At 40.2% G+C, this 19,886-nt stretch overlaps 3 protein-coding genes across 15 annotated transcripts in view; 1 reads left to right on the forward strand and 2 right to left on the reverse strand.

Annotated features, from left to right (window-relative positions):
- ST13 (ST13 Hsp70 interacting protein) overlaps positions 1 to 4,673 on the reverse strand; it is a 31,485-nt gene extending 26,812 nt beyond the window's left edge. The window contains 1 exon segment of the mRNA NM_001133649.1: positions 4,371 to 4,673. Within this exon segment, the coding sequence (NP_001127121.1) occupies positions 4,371 to 4,480 (110 nt within the window). The 5' untranslated portion in view covers positions 4,481 to 4,673.
- Positions 4,674 to 4,728: 55 nt separating this feature from the next.
- XPNPEP3 (X-prolyl aminopeptidase 3) overlaps positions 4,729 to 19,886 on the forward strand; it is a 71,200-nt gene continuing 56,042 nt past the window's right edge. For 3 of the 12 annotated variants that reach the window (XM_054542979.2, XM_054542981.2, XM_063722731.1), the window contains exons 1-4: positions 10,151 to 10,597; positions 14,892 to 15,033; positions 16,440 to 16,542; positions 16,916 to 17,032. In XM_054542979.2, the coding sequence (XP_054398954.1) occupies positions 14,908 to 15,033; positions 16,440 to 16,542; positions 16,916 to 17,032 (346 nt within the window). In that variant the 5' untranslated portion in view covers positions 10,151 to 10,597; positions 14,892 to 14,907. 12 annotated transcript variants of the gene reach the window in all.
- Positions 8,554 to 10,072, reverse strand: DNAJB7 (DnaJ heat shock protein family (Hsp40) member B7). 2 transcript variants are annotated; one of them, XM_054543511.1, is made up of 2 exons: positions 9,663 to 10,072; positions 8,554 to 9,572 (listed from the first exon to the last, which is right to left on the reverse strand). In XM_054543511.1, the coding sequence occupies exons 1-2, from the start codon at positions 9,910 to 9,912 to the stop codon at positions 8,983 to 8,985; spliced, it is 840 nt and encodes a 279-aa protein (XP_054399486.1). In that variant the 5' UTR covers positions 9,913 to 10,072; the 3' UTR covers positions 8,554 to 8,982. The 2 variants fall into 2 exon arrangements, with proteins under 2 accessions (XP_054399486.1, XP_002831224.2); XM_002831178.4 differs by having other exon boundaries at positions 8,554 to 9,912.

Genomic DNA, 19,886 nt, shown 5'->3' on the forward strand with positions numbered 1-19,886 from the left:
TCTTTATAACTAGAGTTGTCATATCCACATTTACATTCATTTCAGTTGGGTGGAATCTGTGGTCATAAGGGTATGTGCAGGCTGAATTTAAATGGGCATCAGTTTTCCGAAGTTCTTTTATCAATTTACACTTTTATCAGCAACGTATGAGAATTCCAATTGTTTCATGCCTTGGCCAATGCTTAGCTATTGTCCATCTTAAAGATTTTTTAGCCATTCTGATAGGTGCCTACTGGCATCTCATTGCAGTTGAGTCCCTTTTCATATATTTACTGGTCATTTGAAAAGACTTTGTAAAGTTCAACTCTCATCCAGCTTTCTAATAGACTGTCCTTCTTTATTTGAAGGTGTTGTCTGTATTCTGCATATGAACCCTTTGTCAGCTTTATGTGTTGCAAATATTTTCTCCCACCCTGTGGCTTGCCTTTTTCACTCTCCTAGTATCATCTGAGGATCTCAATATGAAGCAGAAGTATAAATGCAAAGTAGCAGATGGAATGAAAAGAAACAGAATTTGGAATTTCTTATAAGCACCATTCAAACAAAGAAAATGTGCCTACTTTTTCCATTATGTTTAATATGATGGAAGAAAATGTTACTCAGTACCCTTAATATGGAATAGCTCCCATTTCAAACATAAAGATTATATGATCCAAAACATCCTCATCTGCAATTCGGCAAAGTAAAATGATTTAATAAGGAACAGGTATATAGACACCATAAAATTCTTTTCTATGGAAACACTACTTTGCAAAAGAGCACGGTAATCACCAGTTCTTTGTAGTTAAATTTTAATGAAGACACAGGGTTTCTTACACTGCGTTCTTCCTAAGTTTCAAAATGCAGCGTCAGGAATGTATTTAGGGTGACATCCCGACATAGTATAACTTACAGTACACTAACTTTGGGAAGTGATATTCCTGCCAAGAAATGTATTAAGCTAAATCCAATCCTGAGGGAAGGCCAGACAAACCCAAATTGAGAGAAAGTCTATAAAATAACTTGCCTGTAACATTCAAACTCTCAAGATCATGAAAGACTGAGGAACTGTTTCAGAATGGAGACTACGTGACATGGCAACTAAATGCAACACATGAATCTGAGGATTAGATGGCATAAATGCATCAGCATTAGTTTCCTAAGTTTAATATTTGCATTGTAAAGACTTTGTAGGAAGTACACACTCACTGGTGTTGGGGTATAATGTTGGCAGCTTACTCTCAACTAGTTCAGAAAAAATTCCTTTGTACCATACCTGCAATTTTTCTGAGCTAGAAATTGTTGCAAAAAAAATAAAAACTTAAAAAAAAAAAGGATTTACTCATAAGCTAGATTTAGTTTCTCCCATCCCAAATTCTAGTTAACTAATGGAGGAAAACAACAACTCGTAGGTACGAAATTTCGATTAATGCTTCCAAGGCTTAGAACAAGCTACTTTCTGGCCAAAAACTGCCACTTGGACTTTGGCACTACAGGCTTCCTTATGTTACACAATCAAGTAGGACCAGTGTAGAGACTTTTCTCACATAGGACCACACAAAACTTCATTCACAATTCTCTTAATTTGATAACCTTCTAATCTAATTTGTGCTATGGTTATTTGTACACATGTACAAAAAATTGGTTGCTACACTCTAAATTCTATATTGAGGGTAGAAATGCATTCTGTTCATTTCCTTTACAACATTTAGGAAAAGCCATGTGCCACGTACTGTATTAGGGAGTAGAAAACAAAGACACTCTCTTCGATCTTAATTACCATCAAGTAAAGCCATGAAACCACATACAAGATACTAAATTGTTAAATGGGAGAAAATAGTGGGAGAATGCTTCTGTCTCTAAAAAGGGAAAAACAAAAATATCTCAAAACACAGTTCTTGAAAAGAACAGTCTCCCTGGATCCTCACTGACAACTAGTTCAGAAAGACTTTTTAGTATTTCTTTGTGCAATTTAAAAAGTTAAACTAATAAATCCTTATATCAAATAAAACTAAGCTATAAACAATGCTAGCAAGTATAGCAAATAGGCAGATGTACTGTTCTTCAACAGCTAAGCCTGTGAGAAACTGAGATGTTTTCAACTTGAGTAATCCTAATAGTAGCATCAGGCCTAGGAATACGTCTGGACCTAGAAGTCTCCACATTCAGCCCCATCTGCCACAATCTCGAACTGCAGACTGATGAAGGCAGAGAGAGAAACTGACAAAAACGCAAAGGCCTCAGTTTATAAAAATCTTAGTTTAAATACAGAAATAAAGAGAAAAAGCTTCTATACTAAATACCTCAATTTAAGTTCAGAATAAAGTCCCTACCTATGCCATGATGCTTCACCCCATACTTTAGCCAACTCAGGATGCCACAAGAATGTAAGTGGAATCAGAAAGAAAAATTGGAATTACCTATGTTAAAATAAGGTATATGACGATTTGTTGTTTTTGTTTGGGAGATAGTACTGCCTGACAAATATTTTGCAAACCTTAAAGTGGAATTCTCTACATAAGCACAATCACTCCAGCACAAGTCAGGAGGACACTGTTCTTACACGTGCTTTTAATTTCTTCTTCTGTGTCTCCTCTTCCTCACTAGTAAGAATGGAATAAAAACATTGTATCCACTTAATGTAAAGTGGAGCCAGCTCTTGGAGCCGGCTATTTTCTTCCTGTGATACTTGTCTACTTTACCTGGAATTTTAGGAAGAATTTATTAACTGCAGGTTCTTTCCTATAATTAAGATAAAAGCATACAAATATCTTACGGCTTTTGGATCATCAACCTGTTCAATAGAGAAAACGACTAAAATCTAGCCCTCAATTCCTAATCCTGACATTTCCCGGTTGAGGAGTTTGCAAAATACACTTCTTACCAATATTCATAAAGTTACTATTAACGTAGTAATATTAAATGGTCTCAGAATTTCACATATAAGTAAGTCTTCCAGTAGTTAGACAATTGGTGGGGAGCTAAAAATGGAAAAACTTCTGAGAGGAAAACAATACAATATACAACGCTGACAGATTGTAACGAGTTTTTTCCTTAGAATCAGCTTGTTGTTAAGAAATATTCTTCGAGCTATTTAGTAATCATGAGCTCATCTTCCCATATAAAAATATCAGGCTGGGTGAAGTGGCTCACGCCTGTAATACCACCACTTTGGGAGGCGTGGGAGTCCCTTGAGGCCAGGAGTTCAAGACAAGCCTGGGCAACTTAATGTGACCCCCACCTCTACAAAAAAATTAAATTAGCCAAGTATGGAGGCTCGATCCCGCACTGCTAGCCACCTGGGAGACTGAGGCAGGAGGATCGCTTGTGCCCAGGAATTGGAGGCTGCAGTGATCCCGCCACTGGATGCGGCCTGGACAATACCGCCAAACCCTGCCTCTAAAAGACAAAAATCACTGAACAGATAACGTTCACAGTAGCACTTCTTAGGAGTCGCAATGGTCTGCATAGTTGCTATTTATCCCTGTTTAGTGCAATTTGCATGTCATCTTTTCAGTTACCCATCAGTAATAATTTTTTAAAAAGTCATCTTAGGGAAGACTTCCCTCTCACTTTTTCTCTTCGGTGCTCCTTCAACACATAAAATGCTAATTACTATTATATAGTAAATATCAAAACGAACTTTTCTATTTAACCTTCTAAATAGACAGTACTTATACTGTTTCCTAGCACCAGGCACAATGCCTTGTCAACTCCTTGCAGGTAGCGAAGTACCCTACAGTTAAAGACAACAAGAATATATCCTGGAAACATGCCAGGCTTTAAGAAATTATTTTTCTCAGACGTGTTTGGAGTGATAACACTGCCAAGTAACGGAGGTATAAGAAGTGATTTTCAAGATAATTAATCCTACGCAGCTACAAGCGCTGTAAGGTAAAAACAATCATTTTTACAGTTATCATTTTTATTCTAACTTACTAGTTTTGTAACTTTTAACTCACTAGTGTTATATTATTATAACACCATGTAAAGGGATAGTGCGTAAACGAACTGCTATGTACCAATGAGACCTGAGCAGGGCACACAAGACTGAAAGAAAAACAACCCCACGCAAAAGCTAAGTCTTGCAGTTTTCACTCCTCGCGTCTCCAGTGTCCACGTATCCGCAGTCCTGTTTCTATATTTCGCCCAAGATACAACCCTGGGCAACCTCAGGGTGCGAGGAACCCAGCTCTGCCTCCTGCTCCCCGCGGCTCTCGTACTACCCAAGGCTCGCGATCTTCCATGACCCCTCGAAGTTGCCTCCCTTTCCCGGGCAAAGAAGGGGCGGCGACCCCGCCTCGCCCGCCGGCCCGAGCCAGGTCCGGCCCGGCTCCCCCGGGGGGCCGTGCTTCCCCCCACCCCCAACGGTCTTCAGGCCTGGGTCTCACCTCTCCACCCACTCCCTCAGGAAGCGCATTTCCTCGGTGTGCAGAACGCTCGGATCCTGCTTACACATTTTCACAAAGGCCCGAAGTTCGTTCACTTTGCGGGGGTCCATGGTAGAGAGGTGGTGGGCGAAACTGGGGGGCTACGGCCCGGTTCCAGGCCCAAGCGCTGGCTTGGCGTGACCGCGCAGAAGGGGGCGGCTGCCGCGAGACAGAACAGACTAGAACCTCCCCGGCCACTGGCTCCTCCCACCCAACGGTCTCGTGACCTCGGGTCCTCCGCCTGCTCATTCCTACTCCCTCTGCGCTGCTCCTGCGCGCTCCCTAGAATCTTCTAGAAGCGTGGCTGTTCGTGCTGTTGCCTGCCTCCCTGCTCATACATTCTCATATTCTTAACTAGGAACCAGCTCCCTGGATGGGGCAACCCCAGAAATGGGCGCCTTCAAGGAGGCGGGAGATAACATCTCCTCCAGGTAGAGACGTCCAAGAGCATATTGTGTGGGTGCGTGCACTGAGTAGAGCTCAACGCCCTGGACCTAAAAAAAGGGCGTGGAGCCGGAGGGGCGGTCCCAGCTCGGGGCATGACGTCACACCCTGCGTCGCCGCGCAAGGAAGGCCCGCTAGCCGCCTCCGCCGGAAGGGGAGGTGCGGCTGGCCTGGTTTCCTGGCGACGCGGCGCTGCAGGCGGTTGCATTCCCCATCGTTACCCTCTTTCTCTTCCCGACGCGTGAGTTAGGCCGTCATGCCTTGGCTGCTCTCAGCCCCCAAGCTGGTTCCCGCTGTAGCAAACGTCCGCGGCCTCTCAGGTTAGACTCTCCTCCCACGGTCTCCTCCCATGGTGTCCCCTGGAGGGACCCAAGTTGGTCTCAGGCGATCCCTGGTTCGGCTGACCCTTCTCCTGGTGGGGCCTCCGCTGCCCAACCCTCTGTGCTCTCCGCGGATTTCTTCTCTACCGGCTGCTCCTGGAAAGGGGTGGGCCCAGTGTGTTTTCTACCGTTGAGGTATTCTGTGAAGCCGAAATGACTGCAGAGAAAAAAGTGTGCCATCCCCCAGAGGGGCTGTCTTCCAAGTTACTCGGACTCCGAAGTTGTGGCAATTATCACACTTAAGTGACAAAGTGTCTCACATCAAGTAGCTCTTGTTTCTGTTAGGCATGAGAGCTTGCTCCAGAATATACACGAAGCATGTTTAGTAACACAAATTCTTTCAGCAGCTCGTCTTAGGAAAGGTAACTGTTTGGAAATACTTCTGGGGTATTCTGTTTCTGAAAGTCCTGTTTGTAAAGACAAGACGAAGGATAAGGAGAATAATTTTTTGTAAGGTGTCCTCTATTGCCAGCAATTAATTTGATGAACATAAAGCTTAAATCAGTGAAAACTGGATCACCTGCCATGCAGGCGGATCTGCCATTGGATCGTGTTTCAGTTTTTTGGGCCAATATATGAACAATAAGAGAACCAGAACGTATAGTATTTGACATCAAAGCTATGTCTTGGCATATGTTTATGTTGATATACTTGAATTCATTTAAAATGGAATGTTAATTACGTCGACTTCTTACTATAAAAAATAAAAAGTTATTGTCCAGTGCACAGAACTTGTTCTTCAGTTCTCATAGTAAAGCTGCAGAAAGACGTAACTCTCCGTGGGATTAGGTGAAAAGAAAGATGTGCAATTGTTCAGTCTTTTTTTGAGACAGGCTCTCATTCTGTCGCTCAGACTGGAGTGCAGTGGCAATCTCTGCTCATTTGCAACCTCTGCCTCCTGGGTTCAAGCAATTCTCGTGCCTCAGCCTCCCGAGGTAGCTGGGATTATAGGCGTGTGCCACCACGCCTGGCTAATTTTTGTAATTGTAGTAGAGACCAGATTTTGCCACGTTGGCCAAGCTGATCTCGAACTCCTGGCCTCAAGCAATCCACCCTCCTCTCTGAGCCACCGCACCCGGCCTGGAATTTGCTTTTATTTGAAAGGCTCTCACCAACCTGACTAAAGGAGCCATACTACCAGAAGGAACACTTGCAAAGGCACAGAACTCTGAAACGGGATGGCCAGCGCTAAGCGTTGCAATCGTTTAGTATGGCTGGAGAAGCTTTTTTTTTTTTTGAGATAGAGTCTTTCTCTTGTCGCCCAGGCTGGAGTGCAGTGGCGCGATCTCTTGCCTCACTGCAACCTCCACCTCCCGAGTTCAAGCGATTCTCCTGCCTCAGCCTCCCGAGTAGCTAGGATTACAGGCCCCCGCCACCACGCCTGGCTAATTTATGTGTTTTTAGTAGAGATGGGATTTCACCATCTTGGCCAGGCTGGTTTTGAACTCCTGACCTCGTGATCCACCCGCCTAGGCCTCCCAAAGTGCTGGGATTACAGGCGTGAGCCACCGCGCCTGGCTTAGGAAAAGATTTTTTGAAAGATGCTCTCAGACAAAATAGTAGGCATTACATGAAAATGATTCTGTGATCAAATACTTTTGGGGAATGCTGCCTTTCATAATGTACATAATAGTTTAATTCTTTTTTTGGAGATGGGGTCTCGCCATGTTGCCCAAAGTAAACTTGAACTCTCACCTCAGCTTCTCAAAGTGTTGCGATTATAAGTGTGAGCCACTGCACCCAGCCCTTAATAGTCTAGGTTTCTAAGAGATGTGTTCCACAGTAATTTGCAAAATGTGTAAAAATGTATTTGACCATGAACCTCTTTTCTGTGATGAGTCTTGAACTGGTATCCCTGGAACAGATTTTGGGTAAAGTTGGGCTAGAGCATGAGTACAAGGAGCTGATAGGAAATCAAGTTGGGAAAACTGGTGGCTGGCTCGTGGAGGGCCTTGTGTATTATGTTAAGCAAACAATTAGCTTTTTCCTTTAGATGGTGGGAAAACTTTGAGGAATTTTAAGCTATTGAGTAAGATGATTAAATCTAAATTTTTGGTTTTCTGTTAAGAGGGAAGAAATGGACTACAGGCCATGTGATTACATTCTTAAATTTTCTGAGACACTGATTTTTGCTTTAGTTTTTGGAAAATTGCAATTTTTTTTTCAACTTTACTACCACATACATGATAAGAGATAAACTCTACTAAATATCATATGTTAGAAGCATTTAAAATACCCTGGGCTTTTATTATTTTATTTTCTGAAAATAAACTTTGAATACTAATTGTCCCCAGTCTCTTCTATAGAATAAATAACCTTTCCTTCTCCCATCTGCGCACTGAAAATCAAATACCAATACAAAACACAAGCTCTTGACTATAGCTGTCTTTTAAAAATAGCAGATATTATAATTTTTTTCTAATTTTGCATTTGTATTTGGCCAAAGGTGAATAAGTTTTAGTGCTGCTAGATGTAACTCAAACCATTTGCTCGAGATCTGATGTATTTGTAACCCAGCTGTTTTTCTTCCAACATGACTAAATTAAAATGGCTATAGGTGCTATTTTAGAGTAATGTATTTGTAGATTTTGTGTACAAACTCTAAACAAAAATAGAAAATTTCCTATCTGGAGTGATTCAGTGATGGCCTACCATACAGTCTGCTCTGAGGAATTCAGGGTAAGACTGGCCTTAAAAAAGTGTGGTAAAATATACTACATAAAATTTACCATGTTACCCGTTTTTTAATTTTTTTAATTTTCTATTTTTCTTTAGAGACAGGGTCACACTGTCAGCTGGAGTGCAATGGTAAGATCATAGCTCCCTACAACCTCAAACTCCTGGGCTCAAGCAATCCTTCCACCTCAGCCTCCTAAGTAGCTAGGACTACAGGCGTGTACCACCACACCCAGCTAAATTTTTTTGAAAGTTTTTTTATAGAGGACAGGTCTCATTATGTTACCCGGACTGTCGTGAAATTCTGACTTCAAGCAGCCCTCCTGCCTGGGCCTCCCAAGATGCTAGGATTACAGGTGTGAGCCACTGCACCCAGCTAAGTCTATTTTTAACTTAAAATACTTTATACTTTAATTTTTAATTTGTAGTACCTTTAAGTTATAATGCATCAAATGCTGTACCTCCATTGCAAAAAAGCCATTTCATGAATAATTGTGTAGTCTGAACTTGTGTGTCTTAATACATTCTTGTCTCCTAATGCTATGCATGTTTCAGAAGTTTGTATAGTGGTTTTAATTAGAAAAAAGAAAAATAGTCTGTAAACTCTACTAAAGAAAAATTCAAAAGTAAAAAACTCTTTGCAGTTTTCCAAATTCCTTTTTTTTTTTTTTTTTTAAGACAGGGTCTTACTTTGTCGCCCAAGCTGGAGTGCAGTGGCGTGATCCCAGTACACTGCAACCTATGTCTCCCAGGCTCAAGCAGTCTTTCTACCAGCTTCCTGAGTAGCTGGGACTACAGGTGCGCACCACCACACTTGGCTAATTTTTAAATTTTTTGTAGAGAAAAGATCTCACTATACTGCCCAGGCAAATTCTTATTAGCACCAACTGTCACCACAAACTCATCCTTTTCTGACATACCCAATCAAAAAAGCTACTAACCAAATGTCCACAATCCTGCTAAAAGTGTTGAAAAGCTCTTAGTATAGTATTAAACAAGTGTTATCTACAAAATTTGTGATTAACCAAAACACACATAATTGTGTTCAAATGTTATATATATGAAGAGTCAATTTAACAATTCCTTTTGGTAGACTTCTTTTGCACCTCTTTACACTTCTTTTTTTTCCTCTTACCACCCTCTTTGACTCCTGCTGAGAAAATAGGGGGATCCCGGTTGCTGGTAACACAAGATATACCTCCCTCATCATTGTCCATAAAAGTATATTGAGATACATGTTTGGAGCTGTGAGAATTTGGTGAATAGTTGTTGAATGACTGTCTTCTCCAGCTGCATTCTTCTGCAAAGCCCTCTTCATTGGCCACACTATTTACAAGAAAAAATGTCAACTCTCCATTATCTTCAGCTTCTCTTTCTTGATCACTTTCAATAATTTTCTTTGTATTAATATTTCTGCCATTAACAGTTTTGTCTGAAGTTGTGACAGATATGTAGTTGTCCATCCCACTATCATCAAAAGCCAGGGAAGAGAAAGAAGTAAGGCCTTCATGCCCCAATGAACCCTGTGATGTATATCCTGTATCATATGAAGAAAATTTCTCAAAAATTGGATATTCACTGGCGGTAGAGAAAAAGGATCCTGCATCTTTGTTTCTGTTTCCATAGGAGCTTCTTGGACGATTTAACAGGTCCTCAAGCGAGTCTTCAAAGAAGTGAAAAGAGAATGGATCCCTTTCATGAAAAATTTCTTTAAAAACATCATCTGGCTTATGGAATGTGAAGTCATACTCACATTCGTCATCAAAATGACTTCCACCTCCGTTTAATCCTTCTGTGCCATATTTATCATAAATGTCCCGTTTTTCATCATTTGATAATACCTCATATGCCTCAGCTACTTCTTTGAATTTTCTCTCTGCTTCTTCTTTATTTTCTGGATTTTTATCAGGGTGCCATTTAAGTGCCACTTTATGATAAGCTTTTTTAATGTCCTCAGGTGAAGCATATCTTTGCACTCCTAGAACTTCATAGTAATCCACCATGTTTTAACAGATAATTGGAAGTGGGTATGCTGGGTATTGAGAACCGTGGTTTCCTCAGCTCAGGCTCTGCTGGTGGTGGTGATAGAGGTAGTGACTGCAAATAGGTACATTTTTATGTTAAAGACGATGTTATTACCCTGTGCTAGGAGATGAGGATACTGATTATGTGGCAAGCAGGGTTACAAATATGTCAGAGAGGGCTGCATTATGGTGTCATTCTGGGGTCATTGTAGGGACTGGACCTTCCAGATAGAGCTAGTCCAGAGTTGTAGCAGGCCATCCTGAATCCTCTGGACTGTTTCCCCTGTATATTTCCCTGGAAGCTTCAGGCAGTGCCTCATAAGCCAATGGAATCTGTTGCTAATAGCCACAGCATATCCCTTGCATAATATGACCTCTAGATTACTGGGCCTTAATTACTTCCCAGCTCTTCTATGCTTTGGTTTAGAAAAATGAAGTAGTGACTTACCGGTGAAGAAAGTATTCAAGCAGTTAACATATTTATTTCAGTCAAGAAACAGTTCAGTGGGAGATACAAACAAGTAACTTAGTTACAATATAATAGTTATGATGAGAGGAAGTACTGGATGCTAAACAATTATATGAGAGACAGCTCAGGCTGGGGGTGTCAATGAAAGCCTCTTGGAGGAAGTAGCCTGATACGTTAACTTTCTGCATGCCAGTGGTAAGTCATTTGAGATTATAGTATCTTTGTCCACCCAAGGTTTACTGCTATAAAACATGTAATTAAAGATTTGGAAAGTTGTGTGTTTATGTATTCACTGTATAATTATTGAATGTCTACTTTGTGCCAGGCACCGTTTTAGCCACTGGTGGTAACAGTATTGAACAAAAGACACCAGTTTTCCTGGTGCTTGCATTATAATAGAATACAAATAAGAGAACAAATAAAATAATTTGAGATAATGTGATATGTGCTCCAAAAAAAAATAAAGAGCAATGTGCTGGGGGCAGAGTGCTACTTTAGATTGGTTTTAGAAGGCTTCTTGAGGAGATGACATTATTGCTGAGACCTATATGACAGTCAGCCACATAGTGATCTAATATGGTAGCCACTGGCCATGTTGATGGACATTTTGGTTGTTGCCAGTTGGGGCTGTTGCACATAAAGCTAGCACTTATTTCAAGTACAGTGGGAAGCCTTTGTGGGGAGTGGGGAATATGCAAGTTTAATGATGTGATTTACATTTGTAATGGATCAGTGGCTACTATTTGGAAATTCAGTCATGTATGGGAAGGTAGAATTCGAGAGCCCAGTTAGGCCAAAGGTGATTTTCTTTGGGGATAAATTACCAGTAGTCTAGACCCGAATTTAAAGGTCTTATATTCTATACCTGGCTCATTTTATTCTCTCAGAAAATTCCCTATAATCTTTGTTTTTCCTCCTCTATGTTATGTTTATTTTTTCCATCACATTTATAACCCCTCAGTTAAATGATACTCTAATGAAATCTAAAACTGTAGTGTATGTTTCCAGTCTTTCAAGACCATTCGTCAGGTCTGAATATTTTTTTGCTTTGCATTTTTTTATATACTCATTTTTGAGAGGTATTGTGAAATGCTTAAAACTCAATTTAAATTCTCTCCAGTATATGTGCTTACATGTACTTATGTGTGGCATACCCATGATTATAATTTGCCTACCACTGGAAATAATAGCCAATAATGTCAAGAATTATTTGAGTACCCTCTGAGTCACACTGTAGCAAGTGCTCATTTAACTGACACAGCATTCTAGCAAAATAAATATTTTATGCCTGTAAGAAAACAGACGTTCTGAGAGAGAAACTAATTTGTCTAAGGCTACATAGCTTGTTAGTGAAAAATCTGATTTTTAAACTTGAGTCTAATTTCAAGTTCTCCTCATTCCACTCTACTGCATTTCTCGGACTAGGACTTAAAGAGTTTAGGTTCTAGGCATTCCACAAACAGATACTGAGAACCTACTGTTACCGGAAATGGGTCCCAATCCAGACCCCAAGAGGTGGTTCTTGGATCTCGTGCAAGAAAGAATTTGAGTGGAATCCACAGAGTAAAGTGAAAGCAAGTTTATTAAGAAAGTAAAGGAATAAAGAATGGCTAGTCCATAGGCAGAGCAGCCCCAAGGGCTGCTGGTTGCCCATTTTTATGGTTATTTCTTGATTATATCCTAAACAGGAAGTGGATTATTCATGCTTCCCCATTTCAGACCATATAGGATAACTTCCTGACGTTGCCATGGCATCTGTAAACTCTTGGGGTGCTGGTGGGAGTGTAGCAGTGAGGACAATCACAGGTTACTGTCATTGCCATCTTAGTTTTAGTGGGGTTTGGCCACCTCCTTTTTTTAAGAACATCACAGGTAAAGTTCACAGGAAGGTGACAGTCTAGGAGAACATGTTTGCAATGTCTAAATTTGACAGGGACTTTATTTTATTTTATTATCATTATTATTGTTATTATTATTATTTGAGGTGGAGTTTTGCTCTTATTGCCCAGGCTGGAGTGCAATGGTGGGGTCTTGGCTCACTGCAACGTCTACCTCCCGGGTTCAAGCCATTCTCCTGCCTCAGCCCGCTGAGTAGCTGGGATTACAGGCAAGCGCCACCACGCCCGGCTAATTTTGTATTTTTAGTAGAGAGGGGGTTTGTCCATGTTGGTCAGGCTGATCTCGAACTCCCAACCTCAGGTGATACGCCCGCCTCAGCCTCCCAAAGTGCTGGGATTACAGGCATGAGCCACCGCACCCAGCTGGCCAGCTTCTTTACTATAACCTACCTGTTTTATTAGCAGGGTTTTTATGTCCTGCATTTTGTGCTGACTTCCTATTTCATTCTGTGATTAAGACTGCCTTAACTTACTGGGAATGTAGCCCAGCAGGTCTTAGCCTTATTTTACCAAACCCCTAGTGAAGATGGAGTTGCTCTGGTTCAAACGCCTCTGACACTATGATACAGAGAGAAGGTAGAAAATAGGAAATTCTGCTCTTAAGAAATTCATATAGTTTGAAAAAACTAATTTCAGTGGAGTGTAAAGTTATAATACGAGCACTTGTTTCTGCAGTTATACCCTTCTTTGTTGATCCTTTGCCTCCCAGCCATCTGCTGTGCCATTTTCTCTGCCTCTTCACAACAAAACTTATCCAGAGTATTGTCTCAGTGTCTTTGCTTTCTTACATCCTATTCCCTCCTTGGCACACTCCAATCTGTCTTCTGTCTTCTTTACTCTGTTAAAATCGCCAGGGTCTCCAGTGACTTTGATGTTACCATATCCAGTGGTTGTCCTTTTGGCTTCCTTATATTTTGAAGCATTTGCCACACTGTGAGCCCTCCCCACCTTTTTTTTTTTTTTTTTTTTTTTTTTTGAGATGGAGTTTCACTCTCGTTGCCCAGGCTAGAGTGCAGTGGTGTGATCTCGGCTCCCTACTGCAACCTCTACTTCCCAGGTTCAAGCCATTCTCCTGCCTCAGCCTCCCGAGTAGCTGGGATTACAGGCATGTGCCACCATGCCCAGCTAATTTTGTATTTTTAGTAGAAACAGGGTTTGTCCATGTTGGTCAGGCTGGTCTCGAACTCCCGACCTCAGGTAATCCACCCATCTCGGCCTCCCAAAGTGCTGGCATTACAGGTGTGAGCCACCACGCCTGGCATAGTCCTCCCCACTTCTTAAAACACTTGTTTTTTAACTTCTAAATACCACACTCTTTTTGTGGGGGGCGGCAGATAGAGACAGGGTTTAGCCATGTTGGCCAGGCTGGTCCTGAACTCCTGGCCTCAAGTGATCTGTCTGCCTGCCTCGGCCTCCCAAAGTGCTGGGATTACAAGTGTGAGCCACCACGCCTGGCCCTAAATACCATACTCTTCTAGTTTTCCTTCTTTCTCCTGTGCTCTTTCTCACACTAAAATATTACAGTGCCAGGCTTTGTTCAGTCTTCTTGGGTAATACCCATTCCCAGGGCTTTAGATGCCATCTGTGTGCTTATAACACCCTAATTTATATATTTAGCCTAGCACTTTTCTCCCTGAAATTAAGGTTGCTCATTTGACCTCTCCATTAAATTTATTTCTAATAAATATCTCAGGCTTTCCTGTTTCATGTAATGGTTACAACCTTTTATTCACTTGTTCAAGTCAAAAACCAAGAATTATTCTTAATTCCTCTTTTTTCTTTATTTCTTATGTCCAATTAGAAGCCAGACTCATTGACTTTTAACTTCAAAATACATTCCAAATCAAGTCACTGGGAAAATAAAGTCAAATAACAAGTGATCTCTGCTTCCAAAGATTGTTCATAGTAGACTGGCAAACTAATTAGCAATTATGTGAAGTGTAGTAGGTATTAAAATAGAAATCATAGGAGCATTGAGGAAGACATCTGAAACAGAAGCAGAACAGAGGCAGTAGGTGTGAGAAGAGTAAGTCTCCTGCATAAGTGATGTTTGAGCCGATATTTTTTAGAATTTGTGTAATCATATAAGCAGGCAGTGTCCACTTTAGACTGAGAGAACTATATTTTTTAATGCAAATGCTATTATGATACAGAATGATTTAGCCGGGGTTCTTCAAGTAGCTTAGTGTGGCTGCAATAATGTTTTTTGAGGATTAGGTCAGATAAGGGAGCAGGATCCAAATCATGAAGTTTCCTAAGCAAAAGAGTTTGAAGCTTATGAACTGGATATTTTTGAAATAGGACTTAACACACCAGCTTTGCTGCTAATTATATGACTTCCGGCAAAAGATGTTTAATGTAAGTAAAAAGCTGTTGAGACCTTTTTTAAAAATTTACTGGGAATAAACATCTTAATTTATGTCTCCTGTTAAAGTGTTACTTGTTTGCTTTGAATTTATTAAAGTTAAGCTCCGTCTGCTTAAGAGTGGTTCAAAATAGAAGGATATGCTAGGATTATTTCATATGAGCATTGAAAAAGGAATCAGTTAACTTTTTATATTCTGAAATTTTACTCCCGAATGAGATTACAGAAGACACTATGTGTGCATGAGTATGTGTGTACAAGCGTGCATGTGGAGAAGGTGCAGGAGGAGAGAAAGAGAAATCACCAATGCAACAGCAGACTACTCCACAGGTTTAGTGCTGCTGGAGGGAGATGAAAAGATTAGGAAGGTAAGAAAGCTTTGAAGTCTTTGTATTCTAAATTAAGGAATTAGATTTTTAACTGTCACGTGAGGTAGGCATTATCATCATTATTTTACAAACACAGAATCAGACTCAGAGAAGTAATCTGGACAAGGTTACAGTTAGTACCAGAGACGCTGAGATTCAAACTCAGGTTTATTTGACTTCATAATCTTTGCTCTTATCCCTCCCCCTTGCTGCTCACTAGGTCCTCTCTGTTTAATCTCAACAATCAATACTGTACAATCTCCTTGTGAACATACAAATTTCTGTAAGGACTATGAATTATGAATAATAATATATGTATTTGGGAGAGAAGAGTCTTAAAAGTTAATTCCAGTTAAGTTTGTAGAGAATTGTTAAGAAAAATCATAGCTTCTTCTAAAAAGATTTTAAAAAAAGAAAAATCATAGCTTCTAAGATGATTACAAAGAAATTGGTGTGGGTTTCCAACCTGGGCAACATAGTGAGACCTCATCTCTACCAAAAATAAAAAAAATTAACCAGGCTTGGTGGCACATACCTGTAGTCCCAGCTACTTGGGAGGCTGAGCCACTGACTCCAGCCTGGGCGACAGAGTGAGACTCTGTCTTAAATAAATGAATAAATATTGAAGGAGAGAAGGAAGGAAATATTAGTTTGCATTTTTCTAAAGCATCCAAACTGCTGGAGATGGGTAAGTGCGTTTATACCATGAAGACTTTCTAGATGTATTGTTTCATTTCATTTATTGCCTAAGCCCAGAGGAACAAAGCTGCAGTGAGCTATGATCATGCCACTATACTCCAGCCTGGGCGACAGAGTGAGACCTGTCTCAAAAAAAAAAAAAAAAACCCAACAGACAAAACTCCTTATGTGTGAATCCACCATTGCATTCACCCTTTAAGATTGTAATGCTCTGTTTTGTCTCACCTCCACTAGACTGTGCATTCTTTAAAGACCACAGCATATAGCCTTGTCATTCATGTTTCTTTCTTTGCGCATGTTCCAATCATGTGCAAAGAATTTTTTAATTAATGCTAATAACGGTAACATTTGTTGTACTCTATGATTAAGCATTTTTCATAAATTATTTTATCTAGCTCTAACATTCCAAGATTAAATGAGATAGCATGTGCATATTTTCTCATGCTTAACATAGTCTCAATAAAAAATGTTGATTATCTTTTCCTGAGTTTTAGGACACAGCTTTATGCTATCTCTGTGATATCCTTTCAGACTGCCTCTGTGATATCCTTCCCCTGCCTTTTTTAGTTCCTTCTGTTTTCATAGCTCCTTATTCATACCTTTATTTTATATGTGTGTGTGTGTGTGTGTGTGTGTGTATGTGTATAAAATATTGTAGCAGACAAATGTCTCTGAGGGTAAAGATGATCTCATTTCTGTTTTCCTAGGGCCCAACACAGAGTCTGACACAGAGCAAAGGCCATATAAATATTGAAGGAGGGCCAGGTGCAGTGGCTCACGCCTGTAATCCAAACACTTTGGGAGGCCGAGGTGGGCTGATCACTTGAGGTCAAGAGTTCGAGACCAGCCTGGCCAACAGGATTAAACCCCATCTCTACAAAAATTAGCCAGGCATGGTGGCACGCACCTGTAATCCCAGCTATGTAGGAGGTTTGAGGCAGGAGAATCACTTGAACCCAGGAGGCGGAGGTTGCAGTGAGCCGAGATCACGCCACTGACTCCAGCCTGGGTGACAGAGTGAGACTCTGTCTTAAAAAAAAAAAAAGAATATTGAAGGAGAGAAGGAAGGAAATACTAGTTTGCGTTTTTCTAAAGCATCTAAACTGCTAGAGATAAGTGTGTTTATACCATGAAGACTTTCTAGATCTATTGTTTCATTTCATTCTCTTTATTCTTCATTCAGGATGTATGTTGTGTTCACAGCGAAGGTACTCCCTTCAGCCTGTCCCAGAAAGGAGGATTCCAAACAGATACTTAGGCCAGCCCAGCCCCTTTACACACCCACACCTCCTTAGACCAGGTAAGGCTTTTTAACTGTGCTATCTCCCCATTTAGGTTCTGTCTAGAGCAGTGCTATTCAGTAGAACTTCTTGCAGTAAGCTCTGGATCTGTGCTGTTGCATAAGGTAGCCACTAACCTCACATGGCCATTGTACACTAATAAGGTTGCTAGTAGAGCTGAGGAACTGAACTTTTTATTTTATTTAATTTTAATTAATTTAAATTTAAGCTTAACTACATTTAAATTTAAGCTTAACTACTGGTGCTTTATTGACAATACTAGTCTAGAACAAGGTTTAAATATGATAAACGTGATAATTCAGAATAATTAATGAAAGGTATGTATTTCAGGATGTTTTTAAAGCAAAGTTCTATTTTTAAGTCAGGTTTTAGGAATGTATACTATTGTGAATTACTGTGTTAAAGACATTTTAGAAAACATGTTTTTTCTTGAAATTATCAAATATTTACTTTAAAATTATAACTTATTTCTATGTAGATTAAGCAAGATTTCCAGATTTGTTTGTCACAGATTTGAGAGGTAGTATCCCATTTGATAAAGATGATGCAAAAAAATGATAAAGGTTTGTTTTACTAATTTTTTTTTCTGCGATAAGATCCCAGTGTTGCTGCCAGAAGATGTCTTATAACTGTTGCTCAAATTTAGACCTAAAGGTTTTTTGTTTTGATTTCTTGCACTTAAGGGGTGAACTATGACTAATGAATATCTCAAAGAGGAAGGTAGGGTAAAAGCAAACACATTGTAGAAAAAGCAATCAGGTTTTCAAGGAAAATTAATTGTTCTTTCTGCCATAAGAAATTAAATATGTATTTGCCATATAAGCATATATATTACTAATGTAAATTTACCTTTAGAAATATGTTCCTTTTTCACTATCCCTACTCAGTGAATGATACCAGTATGTTTCTCAGTGAGGGCTTCCTTTTGCTGATTTTTCATCAGACTCGAATTCCTGCTGGGAAGTCGGCTGAAGCTAAGGAAATGCAGCTCACCACTGAAACCCACAAGAAATCAGAGTTTTTCAAAGCTGTAAGGTAAGCTTAATAGCAACCCAGTTGGTATTAATTTTAGTATTTATCTACCCTATCAACCTACCTGTAGACTCGAGTTATTTTTTTAAGTGGAATTGATAGTTTTACCAGCTTTGAAAATTACTGATTTCTTGTGGTGAGATATTTTTACATGGTAAGCTGCATTTTCCAGGCCTTAAACCTAGTAATTATACTGTCAAGATAATGACCTCTGTATCTAGATTTTTTTGCTGTATACCTTAAGTGCATGTTAAGTATAAGTGAATGTAAATAAATATGCACACGTATATGTTCACATACATACGTATGTGAATATCTGGGGGAAAAGGGATGCCTGTCCTAATTTTACTCTCCTAGACGTGGGATTTTGGGCATTGGGGTAAGTGAGAAGGGATGGAAGTAGATGGAATTTTAAAACAGAATTATTAGTATTTTAAACCTCAAACTATCAGATGTACCATTAGGTACAGATTTTTCTGCAGACAGAAGTATCAAAAGAATTAATCATTTGTGTTTCTCCTTCCAGAGATGCAAAACTTATGGAAGTGTTAAAATGATTGTAGGGTGAAGAAGAGTAAATTTTTAAGAAAAATTAAAGGGGCCGGGCGCAGTGGCTCATACCTGTAATTCCAGCACTTTGGGAGGCCAAGGTGGGTGGATCACCTGAGGTCAGGAGTTTGAGACCAGCCTAACCAATATGGTGGAATCCTGTCTCTACTAAAAATACCCCCAAAAAAAAAAAATTAGCCGGGTGTGGTGGCATATGCCTATAATCTCAGCTACTGGGGAGGCTGAGGCAGGAGAATCACTTGAATCCGGGAGGCGGAGGTTGCAGTGAGCCAAAATTGTGCCACTGCACTCCAGCTTGGGGGACAGAGGGAGACTCTGTCTCCAAAAAAAAAAATAAAAGGAAAAAAATTAAAAGGCATGTAATACTTAAAAAGTCTCTTTTAGGCCAGGTACAGTGTCTCACGCCTATAATCCCAACACTTTGGAAAGACAAGATGAGAGGATCACTTGAGGTTAGGAGTTCGAGATGAGCATAGGCAACATAGCAAGACCCTGTCTCTATAAGAAATAAAAAAAATTAGTGCTCATGCCTGTAGTCCCAGCTACTCGGGGGACTCAGGTGGGAGGATTGCATGAGCCCAGGAGGTCAAGGATGCAGTGAGCTGTGATCATGCCTCTGCACTCCATCTTGGGTGACAGAGTGAGACCGTGTCTCTCTCTCAAAAAAAAGTCTCTTACGCAGTTGGCTTGTTAGTTTAGGGTATAAAATTATGTAATGTGCTACTTGGTTTCTCCAAAAGGTTTCATGTTTTGCATATTTCTCTAGTACATGGCAGTATGTACTTAATACTTTTGGGAAACATCTCAATGCCTTTCCTAATTATTATGCAAGTTCTGTACGTACAGAAAAAGAGAATACAGGTAAGCATAGACTTTTTTTTTTTTTAACTACTAATAATCCCACAACTCAGAGAAAGCCACTGTTGAGAAGATTTTGGTATATGTTTCTTTTTGGTCCTATTTCTTACATAGGTGTGTGTGTAAGTGTACATGTGTACACACTCTTTGTATATTGCTCTATTATTTCCTTAAATTCTTAGAAGTGAAATTACTGAGGCCAGGCGCGGTGGCTCACACCTGTAATCCCAGCACTTTGGGAGGCTGAGGCGGATGGATCACGAGGTCAGGAGTTTGAGACCAGCCTGGCCAACATAGTGAAACCCCGTCTCTACTAAAAATAGAAAAATTAGCTGGGCATGGTGGCGCATGCCTGTAGTCCCAGCTACTCAGGAGGCTGAGGCAGGAGAATCA

The sequence above is a fragment of the Pongo abelii genome, chromosome 23 (genome assembly GCF_028885655.2).
Source record: "Pongo abelii isolate AG06213 chromosome 23, NHGRI_mPonAbe1-v2.0_pri, whole genome shotgun sequence".
Classification (NCBI taxonomy): domain Eukaryota; kingdom Metazoa; phylum Chordata; class Mammalia; order Primates; family Hominidae; genus Pongo; species Pongo abelii.